At 34.3% G+C, this 23,977-nt stretch overlaps 4 protein-coding genes and 1 long non-coding RNA gene across 7 annotated transcripts; 4 read left to right on the top strand and 1 right to left on the bottom strand.

Annotated features, from left to right (window-relative positions):
- The first annotated feature begins 367 nt into the window (after positions 1-367).
- On the top strand, positions 368-2,850 carry LOC120160212 (protein RICE SALT SENSITIVE 3-like). 2 transcript variants are annotated; one of them, XM_039170627.1, is made up of 7 exons: positions 368-564; positions 752-802; positions 1,116-1,244; positions 1,368-1,473; positions 1,555-1,596; positions 1,844-1,900; positions 1,999-2,850. In XM_039170627.1, exons 1-7 carry the CDS (start codon positions 425-427, stop codon positions 2,713-2,715), a joined length of 1,242 nt encoding a protein of 413 aa, XP_039026558.1. In that variant the 5' UTR covers positions 368-424; the 3' UTR covers positions 2,716-2,850. The 2 variants fall into 2 exon arrangements, with proteins under 2 accessions (XP_039026558.1, XP_039026559.1); XM_039170628.1 differs by lacking the exons at positions 368-564; positions 752-802 and having other exon boundaries at positions 1,119-1,255.
- A 2,252-nt stretch (positions 2,851-5,102) lies between these two features.
- On the bottom strand, positions 5,103-6,094 carry LOC120160215. The gene has a single exon (XM_039170630.1). The coding sequence runs from the start codon at positions 5,921-5,923 to the stop codon at positions 5,252-5,254; it is 672 nt and encodes a 223-aa protein (XP_039026561.1). The 5' UTR covers positions 5,924-6,094; the 3' UTR covers positions 5,103-5,251.
- A 2,208-nt stretch (positions 6,095-8,302) lies between these two features.
- LOC120160214 (probable protein phosphatase 2C 39) lies at positions 8,303-9,820 on the top strand. Its single transcript, XM_039170629.1, has 5 exons — positions 8,303-8,468; positions 8,562-8,810; positions 8,910-9,186; positions 9,266-9,420; positions 9,498-9,820. The coding sequence occupies exons 1-5, from the start codon at positions 8,433-8,435 to the stop codon at positions 9,630-9,632; spliced, it is 852 nt and encodes a 283-aa protein (XP_039026560.1). The 5' UTR covers positions 8,303-8,432; the 3' UTR covers positions 9,633-9,820.
- A 5,008-nt stretch (positions 9,821-14,828) lies between these two features.
- Positions 14,829-18,942, top strand: LOC120160217. 2 transcript variants are annotated; one of them, XR_005519417.1, is made up of 3 exons: positions 14,829-15,110; positions 15,206-15,318; positions 15,476-16,102. It is a non-coding gene; the product is annotated as an uncharacterized LOC120160217 (long non-coding RNA). The 2 variants fall into 2 exon arrangements; XR_005519416.1 differs by lacking the exon at positions 15,476-16,102 and adding an exon at positions 18,930-18,942 and having other exon boundaries at positions 14,840-15,110.
- A 1,515-nt stretch (positions 18,943-20,457) lies between these two features.
- LOC120160614 (protein DETOXIFICATION 18-like) lies at positions 20,458-23,906 on the top strand. The gene is made up of 7 exons (XM_039170989.1): positions 20,458-20,736; positions 21,716-22,260; positions 22,399-22,485; positions 22,633-22,689; positions 22,765-23,003; positions 23,093-23,211; positions 23,725-23,906. Exons 1-7 carry the CDS (start codon positions 20,458-20,460, stop codon positions 23,854-23,856), a joined length of 1,458 nt encoding a protein of 485 aa, XP_039026920.1. The 3' UTR covers positions 23,857-23,906.
- Positions 23,907-23,977: the final 71 nt, after the last annotated feature.

Genomic DNA, 23,977 nt, shown 5'->3' on the forward strand with positions numbered 1-23,977 from the left:
TTATAAAGTATATGCAAATTTATCTTATGGAAAAAATGACCAAGTCTTCTTCATCAGACAACTCCGAAACTTATTTTTGTTTGGTTGTAAGAGAGAGAGAGAGAGAGAGAGAGAGAGAGAGAGAGAGAGAGACGGACAAAAGGAAGGAAAGAGTTTTGCTTTACTGTGTGGTTAAAAAGCTAAAGGCCAGCCTGAGCTTACCCAAAGCTTTTATAACCAAGAGGTGTCAAAGGCAGCAGCAGACACCAGTGTATATCAAAGAAAGTAGCTTCCTTTGGAGCCCAAAGAAAAAAAAAAGAACCCATCTTTTCTCAAATATATAGGCATATATATATATATATATATATATATATATATATATATATATACACACAGAGAGAGAGAGAGAGAGAGAGAGAGAGAGGGACTAGAGAGGACGAGAGAGATGGTGGGCTCAGGTTCAGCAGATAGGACTCATAGGAGCAAAGAAGCTGTTGGGATGATGGCCCTTCATGAGGCACTTAGAACCGTCTGTCTCAACTCAGACTGGACTTACTCTGTTTTCTGGACCATCCGTCCTCGCCTGTATCTTCCTTCTTTTTGTTCTCTATTATCAAATCTTCATTTTTTTTATTTCTTTTCTTTGTATTCACTTGCTCTCTGTTTATTCACTTTGCTAAAATTTCCTTTTTCTTCTCTCTTTTTAATTTCTTCAAGTTTTTGTAATTTTCTCATCTGTTTTACTGAATCGGGTCTCTTTGTTTTGGCGTAGGAGAGTAAGGGGCGGTAATGGTTGCAAGGTTGGAGATGACAACGGCAGCTTGTAAGTATGGTTTTGGGGTTTTCATTCTGCACTTTTTTCTCTACTTGTTTGGTTCTCTAGAAAACTGAGGAAAACGAAATAACTTCAGAGCTTAAAGTGCTGCAAACTTTTGCCTATTAAGTTAACAAGAAAACAGAGGAAAATGAAAGAACTTCGTACTCAGGCATTACATGTTTCCTTGTAGAAACATGAGATATTTGGTTAATGAGAGACTTTGAGTCATTAATTGATTTTATGAGATGGGTTTTTGTTATTATCATTTCTAAATTCAGCAAATTTGTGTAAAAATTGTTTTTTTCCCCTTCTGGTGAAGGATGTTGATGTGGGAAGATGGATTTTGCCGAGGAAGAGTGACAGATTATTTAGAAGATATGGATGCAGAAGATCCAGTGAAGAAAGCTTTCAGCAAATTATCCATTCAGTTATATAATTATGGAGAAGGGTGGGTACTGGGTAGGTGCTATTAATATTTCAATAGATTTAGCCTTACAAAAAAGGGGAAAATAGATTTTTATTTTTCGTACTGTATGTTTTTGATTGGTTGAAAATATGATTTAATGAAAAGGTTAATGGGGAAAGTTGCATCAGATAAGTGCCATAAATGGGTGTTCAAAGAATCAGCAGAATGTGAGCCCAATGTATCCAATTATTGGCAGAGTTCTTTTGATGCTGTATGTTTATCTTTCACTGCTTCTTTTTGTTGTTAAAATCTTAATTGTTGGTTAAATGCTGTGTTGTTATTTAATTTGCAGCTTCCTCCTGAATGGACTGATCAATTTGACTCTGGGATTCAGGTCTGCACAGTAACTAATTGTTCTTCACTGCTAGTTTTTTTTTCTGGTTTATTTTTGTCTATCTTACTCGGACTCAGCGTAAGATTCTGATACGGGTATATTTAGTTTCCTCTAAGATTTCCATGTCGATATACATATACATATACATATACATAATTGTGTTCGGCATTTACGCTAAAGTTCGAGTAACATATGTTTTTATGTCGGTCATTGGGACATTGGTGATTCTTGATTTTGTCTTGACCAGACAATTGCTGTTATTCAAGCTGGCCATGGCCTTCTCCAGTTGGGTTCCTGCAAGATTGTGAGTCTGATAATTAAAGTTTTCCATTAGTGATGATGGTTGTAATATATGATGTTTCTTACATATATGTGTGTTGTATGTATGTATGTATTATTCAGATACCTGAAGATCTTCATTTTGTGCTAAGAATGAGGCATACCTTCGAATCTCTTGGCTATCAATCTGGTTTCTATGTCTCTCAGACGTTTCCGTCGAATAGGAACGGTTCATCGTCGTCTATAGTTCCTTCAAATCAGTCTGCCATTCCGTCCTGGCCTCCTCCGCCTTCAGTCTTCAGCTGGAACCAGAGGCCGCTTCCACCAGCAGCTCCAATGGTTGGTTCGCCTAATTATCAGAACCTGGCTAGGGTCAGATTTCCACAGGCCAAAGACGAGACCAACATGTTTCTCATGCCTCGTTCATCTGAAGCCAGAATGAAAGATGTGATGAATGAACAGGAAAGTGACGTCAAATGGCCTAATGGTTTGAGTTTCTTCAACTCTCTCACCGGACGGAGAGAAGACGCCGACCTTTTAGTTAACCTGGAGAGTTTAGGAGCCAAACCGGACCTGGACCACCATCCCCTTATTGTTGAAGGAAAAGATAATCAGAATTTGGATGCCGATGTGAACCATACCGAGTTATTGAGCTTGGATAGTCATCCGGAGAATATAAGGAAGAGGGAAAACAAGTTTAAGAGGAGCTTTACATTACCTGCAAGAATGGCCACGTCTTCTTCTTCGACGTTGTTAGATCATCATCAGCACCAACTGGGGGAGTTTTGGAACTCTGATGCAGGGATGTATGGCGATGCCATGGATACCTTCTTGAAATGAAGGGTTGTATTAGAGGGAGGTTTTATATTTTCGCAAAAGGATTTGTGCTATTTAGTTGCTGAACTTATGTGCTTGCTTTTATGTTCTTTTAAATTCGCTACTTTGATCCATTGGAATCAAACTTTCTAATCTTTTGTGGTTTAGCCTAATATCCTACTCTAATATTGAACCCTAAAATTCTTAACCTATAAGAATGAACAAAATTTAAAAAAAAATTAATATAATTTAAAAATAATTATAATTAAAATATTAAGGAGAATTGATCTAATGATAGAATGGTTTCATGGATCCAAGGCAAGTCAACAAGATTCATTTGAAACAATGTTATATCCTGAGCAAGCATGGGTTACTTGAGTTGCAAACATGAGATTCCTCCTAACAAAACATTGAAGATCTTAATGATCTTGTCTGAACGAAGAAAATGTCTTGACTGTCGACTTGCACCCTGCATGAAACTTGGATCCATATCCATTTGCGTTTCTTTATTTGAATAATGAAGTTTGCAAATGAATGTTTCATTTCTTACCAAGCAGAATTTAACAAAACCCAGATTTTTTAGAAGCCAGTTCAATGTTTTTGTTTACAATTAACGGAAATTAAGATATAAAATTAAAAGAAATTAAAGGATATAAAAGTTTAACCCGGATTCGATTAGTTTGAATTTATAAATATATAAAATTAAAAGGAAAATAGAGAAATAGAAAACTTAATTTGATTGAAAGTTCTATTCTATTTTATGTTGTTTATCCAAACAAGTTTTATTTATAATCAAGCAAATGTCTCTATAAATAGATACTAGGATTAGGATTAGAAGTCAAGTTGTTCATGTGATTCTTCTTATATTCTTCTATTTCTGACATTAGTGAAAATTTTGCTTAAAATATGAAATTTTGATGTTGATCGCAACACTAAATTCACATTGTTGCAAGTGAAGGTATGAAAATTTACAAGAATTCTCCATTTGTGATGAAATGGTAGAAAAAAACTACTAAGTTTTATGTTTTGTCAGATTCAACAATTGCCGAAGATAAAATTGTTATTTTCTCCTTCATATTAGATGACAATGTTATTGGTGAAATCGCTTTGATTGAATAAAGTAAATGAGAATTATGTATTGGACCAAACAATTGAGAGTATAATAGTTCTTAAAAGCAGGAAAAATAAATAAATTTTGTGAGTATAATGAAATTGAGAAAAAGAAGAGTCCAATTCTTCACATAGATTAATAACAAAAAAGATAAAATTGACGTTGATGATCAGAATTGTGTTGTGCATGATATTACTTATAGTGATATGACTGTGAGCAAAGTTGATACTTATGATGACGTTACTTATGATAAGACTAAATCTAAACTTGAGAAAGACTTGGATTCAGTTGGCAATCATTGTTGAAGAATATCTCTTTAAGGAGTTTCGTGGAAAAAGTGGGGAACTTGATCGTCAAAGTGAAAAATTGATTTTTTGTTGAGTTTAATTATTCCGTCGAATTTGAGATTTTCCCCCTTAACTCCTTTCACTTTCATAATTTGTGTCAATATGGAGATGGTTAGAGTTCAATTCGAATTCGATAATACTCAAATTAACTAAGATGCAAAATTAACAGAAAATTGGAAAAATATAGAAAATCTAGTTTGATTGTAAGTAGGGACTTTATTCTATTTTATATTGATTAAAAGTTGAAAATCTTGTTTGAGTATATTTCTAGAACAAGTTTTTATTGTAACCAATTAATTGTCACTATAAATAAATATTAAAGATTATATTTAGAAGTCAAGCTGTTCATAGGTTTCCTCTTGTATTCTTCTATTTTCGATGTTAATAAAAATTCTCTTTTCTTTTCCTGTATTTTTTTAAAAGATTTTTTCACATAAAATCTTAATATTTATTTTATTATACAATCATTATATATATCGTTATATTCTAATATGTTTTCATATAATTGAAATCCGAATCGAACTGATTCAATCCAAACCTAGTTGGGCTTCTTAGACCATTTTTCTGGTCCTTTGGGTAGTGTTGGACTGAAACCGAAAGAACTAAAGGCTATTTAAAGTGTATCTGAATCATGCACTCAGGGCAAGGTCATATTCCAGGTATTATTGTAGAGGAAGTGTATCTAAAGTCGTCAAAACTAAAGTTGCGATCTAAGTTAGTTCAAAATAATCATGACGAAGCTTTGAAAACTAAGAGGCCAACAAAGAGGAAATGGCGAAACTTTAAAAGAGTTATAGATGTTAAAAATAATAATAATACTTGCAACACAGTGTACGAGACTACTGACAGATAGTTGGACTTACAGAAGTCAACTTATGCTGGAACAGATTAATCATCCCGGATAATCCTAGGATCTAGCGATGAATTTGAACGACAGAAAATCTCGGAGAAAGCCAGAACGAAAGTACTTATTTATTTTCTTTCTAGTTGGCAAGAAGTATTTCATCAAAATTCCAAACAAAATGATGTTCATAGCAGAAAATCCTCACAAGTCAATCAAGAAATATATATATATATATATATATTAATATGCATTCATATGTTATTCTTGTTTCTTGGAAGGTTCCATAGCATGACATTCTCTACAGGCCAACAAAAACAGGCTGAAAAACCTCAGGCAAGGTTCCGATCTTCCCTTAGTGGCAGTCCTTTGTTGTTGATGATCACCTTGTTTCTTGCCTCTCAAGGCATCTTTCCTCTCCACCCCACTATTCTTCCTCCTGGAAGCCTCGCGTTTCAGAACAGGCACCGCCGTAATGTACTGCCATCTCTGAGCATCCCCATATAGCTGAGCTGTTACCATTTTACTCGCTTTATTACATGCATGGATCTTGCTATGGCACAGCAACCTCCTCTCTGAATTGTCGCTCGAGCTCGTCCGTGCGCTGCTGCAACTGCTCCTGCTGTTCGTGCTGTTACTTCTGGAAGACATCAACGAATCCTTGCTGTTGATGCTGCTCGTTCTGCTCGTCTCACGAGAACTACGACCACTCGCGACGACTGCAGTAGTCGCTGCAGGTGGTAAAGGAAAGGCATGTGGCAAGAGTCGGCCGTTGCAGAAAAGATGATCTGCCGGTGAGGTCCTATATAGATCTTGAGAAGGCGAATCCGGGGTAAAACACCCAAATTCGAACTCCGAATCCAGCTCTTCGTTCTGGGTGATAGGGAAGGAGAATATCTCACCGGAACTCGACCTTTTCCTAAGAGTTTCCATGAAAAAGATGTTAAATTTTACAATAATTTGATGATTCCTCTATTGTTGTTGAAAGTTTGGAGAAGTGCATGAGTAAGCTTGTATACTTATACCTAAACCAAGTTGATGAATAAATTGATAGTATGATAGCTAGGAACAAGGTGAGAGAATCATGTGTTATGTCGAGATGGGGCAGCTCTTGGGGGTCCCGTTGTTGGGTGATTTTGATAAGTTTTGTGTTGGTGTTCATTTCTTGCCAACCCAACCTTAATGTACCACATGGGAGAGCTTAGTATTGTAATAATATCTTTGAATGTGGGATTTTCCCAAGTGTGTGTCTTAAATGATTAAATGATTCAAATGTAGGGTCTTTTTGCATCTTTGACCAAAGCTTAAGATCTCCCAAAATAATCTAAATTCTATAAAGATCGAGTCTTAAGTGTGTGATACATATAATAATACATGTTTTTATTTTTTTAGCATAAACTTGAAAGGTTAAAACCCAAATCTCATCTATCCTTTTTAGTTGAGATGAGAGTGTATTTGGGGTAAAGCAATGTATTTCAATATGCGTATATATGTATGTATGTATAGAGTAACCAACTTCATTGTTTCAATATACCTTACAAGCAATTGTAAGAAAACCATGGTGACATTTAGATGAATACGAATAATTGATCTTTTTATTTAAGACATTCGGTGTTTGATAGTCACATAAACCCTAATGATATCTAAAGATAAATTGATTTTTTTTAATACCATTTTTCCATTCACAAGACTTGAACATACGTTGATGTTAATTCATCATCTTGTTTGTGCTTTATGATTGCCAAACATGAGTTTGATATTAAAATTTATAGTCATTTTGCTTTATGATAATCAAAGTTTGGGCAAATGGGGTGGCGTGGCATTCTCTTTAGCCTTTGTGCATCAACTTGCTTTAGTTTTTGACACAGCCTCCCAAAAATTCTCTTCCATATAAAGCAAGGAGAGCTTTTTAGACCATAGAGATTGAGTCATTGGCTACTTGATTTTCCCCACACAATTGCTTAAAAAATTGTTCCAACTTAGTGTTAATAAGTACTTATTTGATAGTTTAGGCTCTCTCAAGCCTAGAAACGAGGACAAAACACAAAGAGGTCCTTAAATAATTAGCCTTGTCTCCCATTTGGGTTTCGTTGGAGGAACTTTTGGGGTCCATTTGAGGTCATCATGCCTTTGGGACCACCAGCATTCAGCCTAGTTTCGGTCTCCTACTTTTCTTTAAGCCACCGCAGGCTGCAAGCCATTGCCTAGTACTTTTGTTTTCCCTTTGTTGACACCCTTAAATCTTTAGCTTAAAGGATATGGAGATGGTTGAGTCCTTATATTTAGAGGGGTGGGTTTAAGTTGACTCTTTGAGCTAACTTTTGACTTGGGCACCTTCCTCATTGTTTATTCAATGGGCTTTGGTTTGGACTGTGTTTAGTGTTTTGAACTCATATTAAGGCTTCCCTAATAGTATAATGGGTGGGTTCTTTCCTTCTATTAGGAGCCCAATTGGATTACATATAAAATGTATCAATAAAATTTTTATTAGTTTAACGATCAACTTAGAAGTTAAAGTTTATTTGGATTTAATATAAAAAAAATTTAGAACACAAATCATTTAGATGTTTGTTGATGGAATAAATGGGTTATGATGATTATAGACGATTCATCTCTTTTGATCGGGATAGAGAATTGTAATTGGTGATTGGACGACGGTCATTGGCCAATGTTAGAATATTTTATCTTCAAAGGTAGAAGAGGAGAACAAATGTAAGAGATGATTCCAATCTTTCTCTCGGTATTAATTGAGAGACATTATAACAACTCTTAATCCTGCTATTAGATGTATGATTGTTATGACAACTCATATGTTAACAAACTAAGTGGATATGATCACCTAATAGTAGATTTAACTCTGATAAATCATGTGGATCTATAAGAGTTCGTGTCAAGAGATTCTTTTGTGATTTTATAGAGTCCCTAAAGTACATAAAAGATCAAAGATTCGAATATGATCTTGAATCCTCTTATGGCTTTGAGATGAAGAAATACTAAAATACAAATTAAATTTTAAATATTTATATACTTGTTATATAGACTACTTGAATATAACATGTTAAAAATATATTTAGTGTCATTAACCTTCTTTGAAGATGAAATTAAAATGTTCTAAAATTTGAGAACTAATTTAAAATTTGGTCCATTGTTTAGGGACGCCTAATAGAAATGATACCCAGCGCAAAAATAAGAAGATTTGCATGAATGTCTCGAAAGTTTAACCCTCACGGAATGGAGAAGAAAAGTAAAGGCAGCGTGTCAACAGTTGGGTATACTTCAACAAACACCTGTCTCCCTCATTTACTTCCACAACCATCTTCTTTGCTTCCTCATCATCTTGTTTCCTGTCGTTTTCCCCTTCCCTTCACCACTTATTAGATTTGATATAATATATATATCTATATATACATGCACATACAAGTTCCTTCCATTTTCGAAAGCTATGAGTAGTGGCAAAGAAATCCTTCATAAGATGAAGGTATTTTGACTATTTTCTCTTAACTTACCATCATTATCATCTCTATGCTTTGTCTTGACTATACATATTCATCTGTTTATATGTTTATTGCAGGAAAAAGTTGGCTTAGGTTCCAGTACAGGTGAATCTGGGAAAGGAAAGAGCAAGATCTCCAAGAACATAAAACATGGTTATCATTTAGTGGAGGGGAAATCCCATCATCCCATGGAAGATTATGTTGTTGCTGAGTTTAAGCATGTTGGCAACTGCGAGCTTGGTTTATTTGCTATATTTGATGGTCATCTGAGCCAAGTAATTCCTGATTATTTGAGGTCACATTTGTTTGATAATATCTTGAACGAGGTAATAATGTCATCAATGTGCAAACTGGTGTTCCATGGTCGTTGATCTTTTGTTAAAGTATGCTCCTGATTAGATTGTGTTCCTTTGTTTTACAAGCAGCCTGACTTTTGGATAGAACCGGAGAATGCGATACGGAAGGGTTATCGAATAACCGATAAAGATATATTGGAAAAAGCAATCGATTTAGGCCGAGGGGGTTCCACTGCAGTGACTGCAATTTTGATCAATGGCGAGAAGCTGGTAATAGCGAATGTAGGTGATTCTCGGGCTGTTATCTGCAAGGGTGGTGAGGCTAAACAGCTCTCGGTTGATCACGAACCGACCATGGAAAAGGAGATCATTGAAAATCGAGGCGGTTTCGTTTCGAACTTTCCAGGTAACGAATACGGATGATCATAAACTGCATTAACAAATTGATCATGATATAAAAGCTGCAAGTTTTGTTGTCATTGCAGGGGACGTCGCGCGAGTTGACGGGCAGTTGGCTGTGGCGAGGGCATTCGGCGACAAGAACTTAAAGGAACATCTTAGTTCCGAGCCGGACATCACCGTGGAAATCATCGATGATGATACAGAGTTACTGATATTGGCAAGTGATGGTTTATGGAAGGTTGGCAAGGGCCCTATCTAAATATGATTTCGCCCAAGATTGAACTGTTTGATTTATTTCCTTTGATACGATTGCAGGTAATGACGAACCAAGAAGCGGTCGATGCGATCAGGAACATTAAGGATGCTCGGTCCGCAGCCAAGTACCTAACAGAGGAAGCTGTTAATAGGAACAGCACGGATGACATTTCGTGCATTGTCGTAAGATTTTAGTGATTTTAAGTTTGGCAATTGTGTCCTGCTTTCATTTGATAACACAACTCTTTCCCAATAATGTGCAAGCACCTTTGTTATATTAATAGAATATTATATTAGATGTTGTGCTTTATGTATCTGCCTAATTGCTTTGAACTTGCTTGTTCGATCTTTTGCTTCAGATAAATGATCAGATTTGTACATGATATTTGATAGTAATCCTTTGAATATTTAAGACATGTATCTTACAAGTCTTTGTACACCGCAGACGCTGCTTTCCAATTTGGTTCTTGTATTTGATATGTACTACATGTGTAATATTTTTTTTTGGGAGAGAATCCGTAAAACTGAACAAAATATTTTCTTATTTATGTTTATTATCATGTCACTCTGTCATGCTAACATCTCAGTTTTCAGTAATATTTACAACAATATTCACCTCTCGGAATGTGTCACATACTCTTTACTTGAATACAACTGCTATAGGAAATTATATAGCATATGATCATTGATAAAATAGTAGACTCCATAGATAGAGTTGCAGGTACAGAGAGCTTAGATTCGACGACAAGGCAAGCTTCCGAAGAGAGGGAGCATGGTGATCGCAGGTTTTGGTCTTTAAGCTCCTTATCTGATTTGAGAATTCTTAAAAGATGAACTCCAGCTCTTTGATCATCGGCCTGCCTGCAATGACTCTTTCAACTGTGGACTCGTCCCTTTGCGACTCAAACCTTCTGCAGATGATTCAGCCGAATGCCTGTCGTTGAGTCCATCCAACCTACTCCGACAGCTCCTTTTCGCCTCATCAAACTCTGATAGCTCATGGATCTTGTGAAAATATACCACGATGACAGAAAATTTCTGACCTGTTTACTTGTAGGTCAAGCAATTAGCATTTTAAGTATCAATAGAATTAAATAAACAATCAAACAATAAACAAAGTCCAAAACCTGCTGCATTGCAGACAGAAACCTTGCTTGATTCCAGCAACAACCGCAACCGGACCCTCTCCTTTCTGAAGCATTCTTCTTCTAATCATCAGGGAAACCATGATAACCTACGGTTCCCTCTTCTTCGTCGTCCTCCTCCATTGACAAACTAAACTGGTTCAAAATTTGGGTGATCATGTATGTTGGTGACAGACTCTTGAGAGACATATTAAGAAAAGGGTCATTGAAATGACTACTGGCAAAGTAACCAATTGTGTGTGACTGTTTGAGTGGGACAAAGCTTTTTAGAGTATCAGAGTGCATGATTAAACAAGAATGGGACCAAAATGGACCAAAATGGACCTAGCAATCTATAGTTCTATACCATATAGACATTCAATTTCCTATTATATGTCATATAGGATCATAGGAAACATCAACATTCCTATTGTGAATAAGACGACTCCATTGTCTCTTGAACAATCATGAAGGAAAAAAAGAAAAGGGGGGGGGGGCTCAACTAATGTCAAATTTCAATTCCAATTGAAATTTCTCGCACACTATAAAAAATAAAAAACCCAAAACCACCATTGAAAAAAAATTATTGAACCACTTTATATAATGTTTTGATATAACAATTTAAGCCAAAATAATTTTCGACTTGAATTGAATTTATTCAAAGTTTTCAAAATAATTTAAAGTCAATTAAAAGTGAATTTGAGCACAAAAGTGATTTTCTCGTACGTAATACTGATATTGTTCTTACATTATCGACATTATATGAACAATACTGATACTTTTCATGTGGTATCAATAGCCTAGATAAGAGAAGTATCGATACACTCTAGTTAGTACAGATACTATCATCTCAAGCTCAACTAATGTCAAATTTCAATTCCAATTGAAATTTCTCGCACACTATAAAAAATAAAAAACCCAAAACCACCATTGAAAAAAAATTATTGAACCACTTTATATAATGTTTTGATATAACAATTTAAGCCAAAATAATTTTCGACTTGAATTGAATTTATTCAAAGTTTTCAAAAATAATTTAAAGTCAATTAAAAGTGAATTTGAGCACAAAAGTGATTTTCTCGTACGTAATACTGATATTGTTCTTACATTATCGACATTATATGAACAATACTGATACTTTTCATGTGGTATCAATAGCCTAGATAAGAGAAGTATCGATACACTCTAGTTAGTACAGATACTATCATCTCAAATTCCAGAATGCAAAAATGGTATCGATACCCAAAGGGGTACCAATACTACTTTACATAGGAGTATCGATACCGTCAGGCCCAACGACTAGTTTTATTTAAAAATAATAAAGGTAGTACCGATACTCCCTATAGGAGTACCGATACTCTCTGTACTTGCAGTTTTATTTTGTAGAGAAAAACATCCCCAACGGCTCCAAATCACTCCCAACGACTAGAATCGACCACAAACTCATTCCAACATATATATACAAGTTCAAGACACTTGAAGAAGGGTTAGAACTTTTCACTCTTTATTCCTATTCTCTTGTAAATATTTTGTTCTTGTGAGCTTTGATTCTTTGTAAACACATTCCTTTTTGAAGTTTTCTTTGTTTACATCTTTTTCCTTGTAAAGAGGTTTTGGTTCTAGCCGAGCCTTTGAAAAGCTAGGGAGTCTTGTAAATGTTATCTCTTTGTCCTTGAAAAAGAAAGAACAAATTAGTGGATTTGTTGGAAAATCCTTAGTGATGAGCTAAGATAGTGGAGGTAGACTTAGTTGAGAAGCCGAACCATTATAATTCGTTGTGCCTATTGTTTATCTTTTCTTTATCCTTACTCCCTATACAATTTTTTCCAATTCACCCCTTGTACAATTTTTGGTTGTCCAATATGAGCTTCAAAAATCCCAACAAAAATGTTGGTGAAAGTGTTTGAAATGGTACAATGATCAAACAATGTTACATTCATTCCAAGTTTAGGGACTGCAAAACAATTTTACCATTATATTAGCTTACCTTTTTTTCATAGTCAATCCCTCTTTAGTGTGAAAAAATGAAATGTGACCTAAATTAATAATCTTAAGGGTAAAGTATGTAAATAGTCTCCAACTTTTAGGACACTTGCATTTTGGTCACCTAACTTTTGAAACTTTCAATACAATCATCGAACTTTTAGTTCATTTTCAAGAAGGTCTCTATAGTTATCTCCCGTTAGTTTTTGCTGATGTGGCACCTAACCCTTGTCAAACCCCATTAACCCACTTCTTCTTTCTCATCTTCTCCTTCTCCTTCTCTCACACCTTTGGTCACCTCACCTTCGGTCAGCGGTGGCTTATACTATCATCACCATCATCATTGGCGTCACCTCTTGACCACACCCTTGATTCATACTCATCGTCCACCGTTTTTCCTAAATTGGGAGAAGACCGTTCAAACACTCATCCCTGATCTCTATCGTCAGTTGTCTATAACCGTCACCACTAGTACCAGTAGGAGCGCTGCCTATCCCGACAAAATTCCCGTTAGCCACTTGTCGAGACTCACCTCCGTTCGTCGTGGAGAGGGTAACGAATCTCGTGAGAAAACCCCAACACCCATTTGATGTTTTCATTGATTTTTGACCAATTTGGATGTCCATTCGCCACATTGCCACCACCGTTGGAGTCTTCACACCGTTTCGACCAAAACCCAGTCAGTCGTGCCTCGTTGTCGTCGTCCCTCCTCCGTCTGTCGTTGGTTAAGAAGAAGGAGAAGAAGAAGAGGGTTAACAAAAACTAACGGGAGGTAACAACAAAGATCTTATTGAAAACGAACTTAAAGTTTAATGATTGTATTACAAGTTTCAAAAGTTTAATGACTAAAATGCAATCGCCCTAGAAATTTGGGAACTGTTTATATATTTTACCCTAATTTTAATTGAATCTAAGATTTAAACTAGAAACTTTTGACACAGATAATCAAACATTTCTTAAAATTATATGGTTAAACATTTCTTAATTGCCTCTATCATCTAAATCCGGGTCCATTAATGTTTTATGGGCCAAACAATAATAGGTCCATTATATGGTGAAACTGTTAGCTTAACAAGTTTTAAAAAAGATGATAAAAAATATATATTTTGGTCCTCCAAAATAATAATTTTTCAAATTATATTTTAGCCCTTCAAAGTTTTATAATTTTCTTATCTCCCCTTAGAAGTTTCTGGCTTCCCCCTAATCTAACTGGTCGTTGAAACGCAAGGTCAATACAAACACTAATTTGAGAATTTTTCCAAATTCATCTTAAATAGTTCAAACAAATTTAAGTAACAAATTGAGAAAAAAATCATCTCTTCTTCCCTTCAACGTTTCGTTTCCAAAGGCCAACTTTCCCAGGTAAAAAAGCTTGCTTCTTTATTTCATCTTCCTTGTATGGGGTTTTTCAAGTTATATATATACGTGTGTGTGTGTGTTTGCATATGTTGATGATCAAAACTTCTAATCCGATTGAGAATCTAGATTGGGTTTGAGTTAAAACAGGTTGAAGAGATAGCAAAACAGATAACAAGGGTTGATCTTGGTTAGAGCTTGTGTTTGGGCTTTGGTTTGCAAATTTGAGAAATTTGTAGCTCTAGTAGTTGATGGAAGGCTTGAGTGGTTGAACTTTTGATGAAATTCAGTGTAAATTTTGTAGAGGAATAGGCTGCCTATGGGACTGGTATTAATTGAAGTTGTTTTGAGGTTTAAATGAAACGGTTGCATTGGGTGTGGCTAGTAATTACTTTTGGTCTGGTATTGTATTTAATTTAACAATCACATGAAGTCATAGTTTCGCCATGAAAATCGCCCTTGGGTGTGGTGAAACAGGGCAATCTTGCCTGCAATCCTGCTATTTGGAGGCATAAAGTTGTACTTTTGAAACATTTAGGTCAAAGCATTTATGTTAAGTGTTAACCAGAAAGTGTTAGTGTTGCCTCAAAAATATGGTTGCTGGTTTTCCATAGTTCTTTATTCCTTTTTCTAGTCATATGAACCGAAATAAGTTCCCAGCAAACCCTTTTTCTGTGATGGAACTCGGATGCTAGAGTTGGAAACATTTATGTTCAATCTTTTTCTATATTTCTCCACGTAAGTGGGGGTCCTTGGAGGGTCCTATTCCCATACGGGTACTTAAGAAAAATGTCGAGTTGGAGCAACATAGCCTTTTCTTTCTAATTTACCATTATAGATTAGGCCTATCTCCTTTTATTGATGTTTCTTATGCATTTTCTGATAAACCTGATAATTGAACGTTGTGGCAAAACCCAACAAGGAGAATAAGAGGACATGGGCATTGACGAAATGTTAGTTTTCATTACTTAATTATTTCGATTGACAGACTGCTTGTACTGAAGCTTTGAAACATATTGAATGTACTTAAAATATAGAACACTTGAGATCGGCTGATTTCATTGTCGAAGCAATTGTGGAATCAAAAGATGTGAAGAAAAAGCTGTTCATCGAACTGGATAAGATCGCAAAGTGTTCGGCCATTTTAGCATCTAATACAAGTTCCATCTCCATTACTCGGTTCGCGTCCGAAACCAGCAGACAACACCAGGTTTTATTTGGAGCCATGTTTTGGACATTTTGATACAAGTGACTATCGCATGCAAAATCACATCACGTTGTTGAGATTGAAGCGGACACGTGCAGGTCATTGGAATGCATTTCATGAATCCTCCTCCAGTAATGAAGTTGGTTGAGATTGTTCGAGGTGCAGACACATCAGATGAAACATTTCATGTGACGAAAGCATTGGCGGAGAGGTAATGTTTGATTAAAGAACTCCTGTGAAAAAGAAACATTAATAACTTCTTTCAACTAGCTTTATTGCCTTTTGCATGTGGTAGCTAGCTAGCATTGTCGTCTCTGTTCCAAGTTGCAAATTTCAATTGGATCTGATGATAACCAGTATGCTCTCAGGACTATCCCGGCTTTATCGTGAATCGAATCCTTAAGGCAATGATAAATGAAGCATTCTTCACCCTTTATACTGGGGTGGCCACCAAGGAAGATATTGACACAGGAAAGAAGTTAGGGACAAACCATCCCATGGGTCCCTTGGAGCTTGCAGATTTCATAGAACTTGATGTGTGTTATCTGTTATTGAAGTTCTACATACTGGTCTAGGTGACAATAAGTATGCCCCTTACCCTCTTCTTGTGCATTACGTCGGTGCCAGTTGTGTTGGGAGAAAATGTGGTATCGGGGTATACAATCACCATAAACCATCTCCTCGGCTCTGAATTTATCTTATTTAATGGTAATTCTGCAAATTGCATATGCATGTGTCCCCTATGTTGCTTGCCAGCTCAGAAACCTTTAGTATAAGGCAAGGAACATTAAAAGAAAACCCTCCTTTTTCCTCACAAATGATGGCCAAGGTGACCCACAGGGAGGAAACCCCAAACCCTACCAGAGACTATGAAATTCATCCATTGTTTCCGTAACCCTAAAGTTGGCATTATTAGGCACCATCTTTACTTTATTGAAAGTGATTGAATTGGAATCCAATAAGGGTTGATTATTACACACCCCATAAAAAAGGACTTTTAGGACATATTTTGAAACCAAAAACAAAACAGATATGAAGTTCTTGTTCCAGTGTCCTTGCTGTTCTTGTTTCTGCTTCGTGAAGCCTAAGCAAGGGAAACCAAAGGTGAAGGATGCTCCGAAGGTGGAGAAAGAGAAGGAAGTGAAGGCTGACAAGGCAGAGTAAATTCTGTTTCTTTACTTTCTTCTTCTTCTCTGCTGCTGCTACTCAAGTAAATTGTATGTAATAACTTTTCTTAAATTTATCCGAGTTTGCATGAAAATGTTGTGCAAATGTTTTCATCTTTGTATTCCGATTCGATTTTATGTTCTGCAAGTGTTGCCTGTCTTGTAGATTTGTATCATAACGATGAACGATAAATCTGTTTTGTTCTGATTTTATCAGATGTCATTAAAAGAATGACCAGATCTGCTTGTATTACCAACATTTTCCTGAGAACTCAAGCATTCATTAGGTTCGAGTTTGTTGTTACGACATTGTGGTTTATCTTGTAAGTAGGGAAGCCATCTAGTTCAATGGAGCTCAACTCAAAATTCGACATTTAGAGCTTGGATCGAATTCGATTGATTATCATTTTTAAGATTCAAACTTAATTTGATATCACAAATTAACTACTGGAGTATGAAGTCTGGAATTTCGTAGTTTCATTTCATGCTTCAAATTAGGTCAAGAACTGTGAACAAAAAGAAAAAGACACAAGCATGTGATGTAAGAGACAAGAGATCATGCAAAAATATGTCAGTATTTTATATTAGGAGGGACGAATTTATAATTTTAAGTAAAAAAAAACGTGCAAAATTTCAGGGAGGCAAAAACATAATTTTAATATAAAATACAAAGAAAATATTTAAAATATATAAGAATTTGATTTTTTTAGGTAGCAATCTCCTGTATCCGTCTTCTCTAGGTCCATCATGGCCCACACAAACAAAGTTCAATTTTTTCTCGATTAGTCAGGAAATTTTAAAATACAACTTGTTAATATAATGTTAAAAATGATAAAATTAATTATAATAATTTTTTTTATTAAGAGTGTAATTTTTTAGGTTGAATAGAGTAACTTCTTAAGTTAAATAGAGTAATTTTTTAGATTGGACATGTTGCAACTGAAACTGTTATATTCTTAATAACATTTTCGGATATAAGCCTTAAACCACTGCAATATAATTTTTTGGATTGTAATCGAAAATAGTATAAATTTATATAATTTTTTAGATTGAAAATAATAATAATATTGTAGATCAAAATTGTCTTAAATTAATTTTAAATTAAATTGTCTTATCGTATAACTACTAAATTTGTAGCCATGATTTCTTTGGCAATTTTGAAAGTTAGAGAGTGAGATTGTCGGTTTGGTTATAATTTTTTTTTAAAAATATAATAATCAAATTAATTAGAAATGGCAAAGGTCAAATTGCTTTACGGGTTTTGCACCGATTTATTTTAAATGGGGTGATTTTTTTGTAGAAAAAAAGGTACATAATGGAGTAGGGTGTGTAGGATAATTGTGATATATGTTTGCTTCGTTCTGTCCTGTTTCGATTTTTAAAATTATTATTTTATCTATTTATAATATTTTATATATCATGTTAATATTTTATATATATCATGTTAATATTATCTTCTTAAATATAACTTTTCTGGTAAAATTGTCATTTTATCCCTAACTTTTCTACAATTTAGTTTAAATATCTCAACCCATATAATCCAATATTATTACATACTATAATAATAAAATTAATAATTGATATTTAATCATTTATAAATATCGAAATAAATCAAAATTTGATATAGAAGATTTAGGGGCATTACAATTTTATGTTTTCATGGAATTAAATTTGCGCCAATTCATTAAGTTAAAAAACTTATATTTTTTATTGACGATAATGAAAACAATTTTGTATTATTTTACACATTTCACTTATTTTCATTTTCTAAAAGAACCATTTTCTAACATAACACATTTTCTTTAATATTTCCTATTTTTTTGAAAAATCAATAATTGATCTAACGAGATAAGAAATTAAATTATTTAAATAAGGTCATGAATATAAATCTTAATATTGTAAATGAAATAAATTATATTAGAATTAATCGTCACAATAATAAAACCAAGACATTAAAAGTTTACAACAACTTTTATTAAATGTTATCTTCTAGGTGAAAATTAGAAAAAGCTGAAGCTGGGTAAGATTTCAACCCAAGATCATTAAAAGCGAATAAGAATACATTACTATTAAAACAAGTCTAATGTTCAAAAGAAACTGACAATATATTATATATAGATTTAATTATAATTGACAAATTTTAATATAATAGTATGTAATATTGTATTTTTATTTTAATAATATAGAATAAATTTTAAATATTTTTATGAAAATAATATATATTATTAAATATGTCGATAGTTTATTAAACTATGAAAATATATAATATTAGTTTAATCTTTTAAAAGCTATATTATTTATAAATTAAAATAATTATAAAATTACATTTTCATCTTTAAACTTTGATAACCTAAATTTAGTTCTTTCTAACTTCACTAAAATTCTTATAAAATATTTTAAATTTTAATATTTATTCAAATTTTTTAATAATTAATAATATATATATACTCTAATAAATATAACTGCTTCAACTTTATAGAATCAGTTGTAGCATGCATTAAATTTACACCATACCATCCATAGAGTAGAGCGGGCAGCTGGAGAGCAAAACCACCATTGATTTATTACTTTAAAAAATGTCTGTCCCTTTTTCCCATATATATAGGGTAAGGGAGAGGTAAGATAGTAGGCTACCCTCAACACCAGGGGAGAGCAGCTTCCGTAAGAGACCTCCGAATTATGAAATATCCTCTGTGGGACTCGATCCCACGACCTCAAGGTTAAGAACCTTGTGCTCTACCAACTGAGCTGGATGCTCGTTTCTTCATTGATTTATTACTTTAGATATACGTAATTACTAACACCCAATAACCTTGGCATGTCTTCCCTTAAAAAACAACAATTTCATTTGTTTATCGTCTTAAATTTGTTACAAATTCACTTTAGTATTTAGGGTATTTTCACTTTAATCATTCAACTTAAAAAATTTGTATTATAATCACTAAAATTTATTTTTGTTACGGTCACTATCGTTAGCTACCGTTAAAAAAATTGACATGAGATGTTAAAAAATCCTATAAAACCTAAGTTTCTTCTTCTAAATTGGCAATTATCGCTCCTCCTTTAGTCGCTTTTTTGTTTACTTTCTTTCTATCATCATCCACAACCACAACCATCAATAGCATAAACAATAAATAACAACAAACAAACAAAAAGAAGAAGAAGAAGAAGAAAACAAAGTAAAACTATTGATCTCAATTTTGGCAAGTTTTTAATGAACGTAGTGGTCACCTAACAGTGGAAGGCTCTGTTTTACATAAAAGGTTAATATAATTCAAGTTCAAACTAATTCGACGATTGAATATGGCAAATCAAAAGGTTTTAACTTTTAGTCTCAATTGAGATTTGAGGAGACTGAAAAAAAATTCAACGAATTTGAACCAAAAGAAAGAAATAGAAGAATAACATGAGTAATTTAGTGATCTTTTAGATCGAAGAAAAGCAGCGAACAATGAAGAACATAGAAATGAAATGAGAAGCAATGACTGCTAACATGAAAGAAGCTTATAATTTTTTAATGTGCTATCTCAATTTTTTTAACAATGATGATTATAATGAAAATGAATTAAAATTTTAATATAAGGTTTAAAAGTTCGGTGACCAAAGTGAAAATAATCTAAAGGTTTAGTGACCATCATTGTAATTTATGCTAAATCAATTTGACAACGTTAGTAAGAAGCGTAGGTATCAATATTAATAACATTTACTTTCTTGAGCTGCTACTACTACCCTAGAAGGCAAGAGAAGATCATAGAGATGTCACAAAGAAAATTATTTAGAATCAATGAGATTATGTTATCAAATATTGATATTCGTCACGAACGATGAAAATCAATCGTGGTGAAGGAAAGTTTTAGGCATGGAGGAGGTGAGGAAACAAGTGTTGTTCTCACTCCTGATGATTGTCTCTAACGTTTTATGTCAACTTTTTAATAGGGGTGACGTAATGAAAACATAATAAAAATTAATGATTATAATACAAGTTTTAAAAGTTGTAACCAAAGTGAAAATATCATAAAAGGACACTGATGAACAATGTAATTTACCCTAATAACAAGGGGAGAGTGTTACTGTTATTAATAAGCGTAGGTATCGAAAGTAATAAACATCTACTTTCTTCTCTTCTCTTTTAACCTTCCTTGAGCTACGACTAGTACCCTAGAAGGCAAAAGAAGAGCATAGAGATGTCACGAAAGAGAAGTTATTCAGAGGCGACGGAGACTCTGTTACCGGATGTCGACCGTGGAGACGAAGACGACGATCAATGGTGGTGGAGGAAAGTTTTGGACGTGGAGGAGGCGAGGAGACAAGTGTTGTTCTCACTCCCCATGATCGCATCTAACGTTTCGTTTTTGTCGATAACTTTGGTGTCTGTCATGTTTGCCGCTCACCTTGGGGAGCTCCAGCTTGCCGGTGCAACGCTTGCTAATTCTTGGGCAACTGTCACTGGCTTCGCTTTCATGGTTAGGACTTCATTTCTCAATATTCTATCAAATTATTTTCTTCATTTTTTTTCAATATAATTTCTCCTTTTATTTGATATATATATTAACTTAGAGTATGCAGTGTAGTTGGTTCAATCAAGACGACTATGATATACAAACTCAGTTTTGTTGGTGATTAAATAGGTTAAATCAATTATGAATTTTCATAATCAAATGGACTTTATATATATATATATATCTTTTTGAATTCATTTATAATACATAATATATAAATTTTTAACAAAACCCAAACCTACATTTTTTTTGAATTCATTTATAGTATGCTTATGTTTTGATTATTCAACAGTAAAATAAAATTAATTTGATTGTTAAACTTTCAAATTTAAATTTTTTAAGTCACTTGAACGTTAAGTCTAACATTGTAACGTTGAAGTCCAAAAATATTACATTTTTTTAATTTTTTTATTTATAAAATTAACTTATGTTTTAGTTTTTTTTCTTGACTGATATTTTTGGGTAAACTCTGCAAATAGTCCCATATATTTTTGGTCTGATCAACTTTAGTCACCAATTTAAATATTAAGGAGAAATGGTCCCTAATGTTATCAATCCATTTGATTTTAGTCCTTAATGTTAACGATCCATTTGATTTTAGTCCCTCAGCTGTTAACTCATGTTCAATTTCAATCCTTCAATCATGTTAGAGACTTAAACAAACGGGACATAAACATAAAGGGGTTAATGAAAATTAATAGCAAAGGGACTTAAACCGGACGAACCGATAATGTAAGAGACTATTTCTTCTCGGGTCGGGTGAAACATTAATTTTGTCGGGTCGGGTCGGGTCACGGGTGGAGAACCCTTTCTTCTCGGGTCGGGTCGGGTGGCCCAAAAACCCGACCCGACCCGACCCATTGCCATCCCTACTTGTCATTGACCCCATTTAGTACATTCCTTTGTGAATGAAATCTTTGATCTTCTCCCATTATGGTTCTAGACAGGATTAAGTGGAGCTTTAGAAACACTATGCGGCCAAGGATTCGGTGCAAAACTTTACCGAATGCTGGGGATTTACCTCCAATCATCGTGCATAATCTCATGCTTTTTCTCGATCATCATATCCATCTTATGGTTCTACACCGAGCCCATTCTCATTTTGCTTCAACAAGATGCCCAGATTGCAAAAACCGCCGCTCTCTACATCAAGTACCTAATTCCGGGCTTATTTGCCTACGGTTTCGTTCAAAACATCCTCAGATTTCTTCAGACGCAAAGCATTTTGCTGCCTCTGGTTTGGTTTTCGTTCATTCCGATGGGCATTCATATAGGCGTTGCTTTCGCTTTGGTGAATCGTACTGATCTGGGTTTCATGGGAGCTCCGTTGGCGGCTTCGATTTCACTGTGGATTTCGTTTCTTTCGTTATCGATTTATGTGTTCTTCGCTAAGGAATTTGACGAGACCTGGGAAGGGTTTTCGTTGGAATCGTTCAGTTGCGTTATTACGAACTTGAAGTTGTCCCTCCCTTCTGCCGCAATGGTTTGGTAAGTTGAGGGACTAGTTTCATAATTTTCATAAAGTATAAGGATTAGACTCGTAATTAAACCAGTTTTAGTTCCAAAATTTTGATTAAACTATTATAGCTTGAATCCTTACTAAATTGATCTTTCTCTTTTTCCCAGTTTAGAATACTGGGCTTTCGAGCTTCTTGTGTTGTGTGCAGGGTTGATGCCTAATTCAGAATTAAATACTTCATTGATTGCAATGTGGTAAGCAAAATATTCAGGGTTTGTTGCCAGTGGATTTTAATGACGAAGTAGATGCATTTGAATTTCGAAAATTATTAAGCTTTACGTGGTAATTTAAAGCTTTTGACATGGAAACTTTTTGCTCCCCCCCTCCCCCCTTTTTCAAAGTGTGAATACAGAAGCGATTGCCTACATGACAACTTATGGCCTCAGTGCTGCTGCAAGGTAAGTTAAATTATTATCTTTTGAGTTATTAATATTCCTCCATTTTGCCCAAGATTTATAAATTATATGACACAGCACAAGGGTTTCGAATGAGCTAGGAGCTGGGCATCCAACTCGGGCCAAGAACGCCATGGCTGTCACCCTCATGCTCTCGGTCCTTCTTGCACTTGTGATTGTCCTTGCTCTGGCATTTGGTCATCATATCTGGGCTGCTTCCTTTAGTATCAGTTCTTTAATTATCAACCAATTCGCTTCAATGACACCCTTTCTTTTAATCTCGATAACCATCGATTCTTTTCAAGGCGTCCTATCAGGTATGCTATAATTCGATTGTCATTAATGGTGAATTAAAAGCATAGTTTAAAAAATGATTATTGAAGATGAAAGTTCATAAATGTTGCAGGGGTGGCCAGAGGAAGTGGTTGGCAGCTATTGGCAGCATGGGTTAATATGGGGACTTTTTATTTCATTGGAATGCCAATTGCAGCTCTTCTTGCATTTAAATTCAAGCTTTATGCTAAGGTAATACATATTTTATCCTATTGGTCACTAAACTATGGGGTTGATTCTAGTCGGATCACTGAACAACAAGATTATCAATTTGGTCACTAATCTTTTCATTTAGTTTCAATCAAGCCACCACCCTGTTAGCATAATTGTTGACGTGGGAGAGAAGTAAATTTGTATAATAACACATTCGATTTTCATTACTTATGTCTTCTATACATTCATTAGATGTGTTATTATCCCAAGTATGATCAAATTGATAGAATGTGTCATTATACAAATTTTCTTAATTGTTATCAGCGATGTCAATAATTCCATTAACAATTAACGATCAATGGTTTAATTTAAATTAAATTGAAAGTTTAGTGTCTTAATTGATCATTCTTTTGCTGAAATGATCAAAATAGAATGAACCTTATATCTGACTGATTTGCGAAGCATTATAGCAGTTTGGTATCACTTTGAGTTGAGGGTTTTATCTCCATAATTGGCTATTAATTTACTCTAATGAAGTTATTTTCTTTTCAGGGTTTGTGGATAGGCTTAATATGTGGTCTCTCCTCCCAAGCTGGTGTCCTCCTATTAATCACTTTGTGTAGAAAATGGACAAAAATTGAAATTTCAGAAGAGAGTGATAGACAAACTAAAATTTCTGTTTAATTAATCTTCTAGTGAAAACTGAAAAATTATATTGTACTATCTACATTTTGGGCTATAAGAATGGGAATTTCATATGTTTTTTTTTCTTATTTAAGATTTATATTGGCTTAATACCCAAATA

This window comes from Hibiscus syriacus, unplaced genomic scaffold, assembly GCF_006381635.1.
Source record: "Hibiscus syriacus cultivar Baekdansim isolate YM2019G1 unplaced genomic scaffold, ASM638163v2 tig00111392_pilon, whole genome shotgun sequence".
In the NCBI taxonomy this organism is placed as follows: Eukaryota; Viridiplantae; Streptophyta; class Magnoliopsida; order Malvales; family Malvaceae; genus Hibiscus; species Hibiscus syriacus.

Coding starts and splice junctions, on each gene's coding strand:
- LOC120160212 (XM_039170627.1), top strand. CDS start 425: ATGGTGGGCTCAGGTTCAGCAGATAGGACTCATAGGAGCAAAGAAGCT. Junction 803..1,115: donor GGAGATGACAACGGCAGCTT/GTAAGTATGGTT, acceptor CTTCTGGTGAAG/GATGTTGATGTGGGAAGATG. Junction 1,901..1,998: donor AGTTGGGTTCCTGCAAGATT/GTGAGTCTGATA, acceptor TGTATTATTCAG/ATACCTGAAGATCTTCATTT.
- LOC120160215 (XM_039170630.1), bottom strand. CDS start 5,923: ATGGAAACTCTTAGGAAAAGGTCGAGTTCCGGTGAGATATTCTCCTTC.
- LOC120160214 (XM_039170629.1), top strand. CDS start 8,433: ATGAGTAGTGGCAAAGAAATCCTTCATAAGATGAAG. Junction 8,469..8,561: donor AAATCCTTCATAAGATGAAG/GTATTTTGACTA, acceptor TGTTTATTGCAG/GAAAAAGTTGGCTTAGGTTC. Junction 9,187..9,265: donor TTTCGTTTCGAACTTTCCAG/GTAACGAATACG, acceptor TTGTCATTGCAG/GGGACGTCGCGCGAGTTGAC.
- LOC120160614 (XM_039170989.1), top strand. CDS start 20,458: ATGTCACGAAAGAGAAGTTATTCAGAGGCGACGGAGACTCTGTTACCG. Junction 20,737..21,715: donor TCACTGGCTTCGCTTTCATG/GTTAGGACTTCA, acceptor TTATGGTTCTAG/ACAGGATTAAGTGGAGCTTT. Junction 22,261..22,398: donor CCTTCTGCCGCAATGGTTTG/GTAAGTTGAGGG, acceptor TCTTTTTCCCAG/TTTAGAATACTGGGCTTTCG.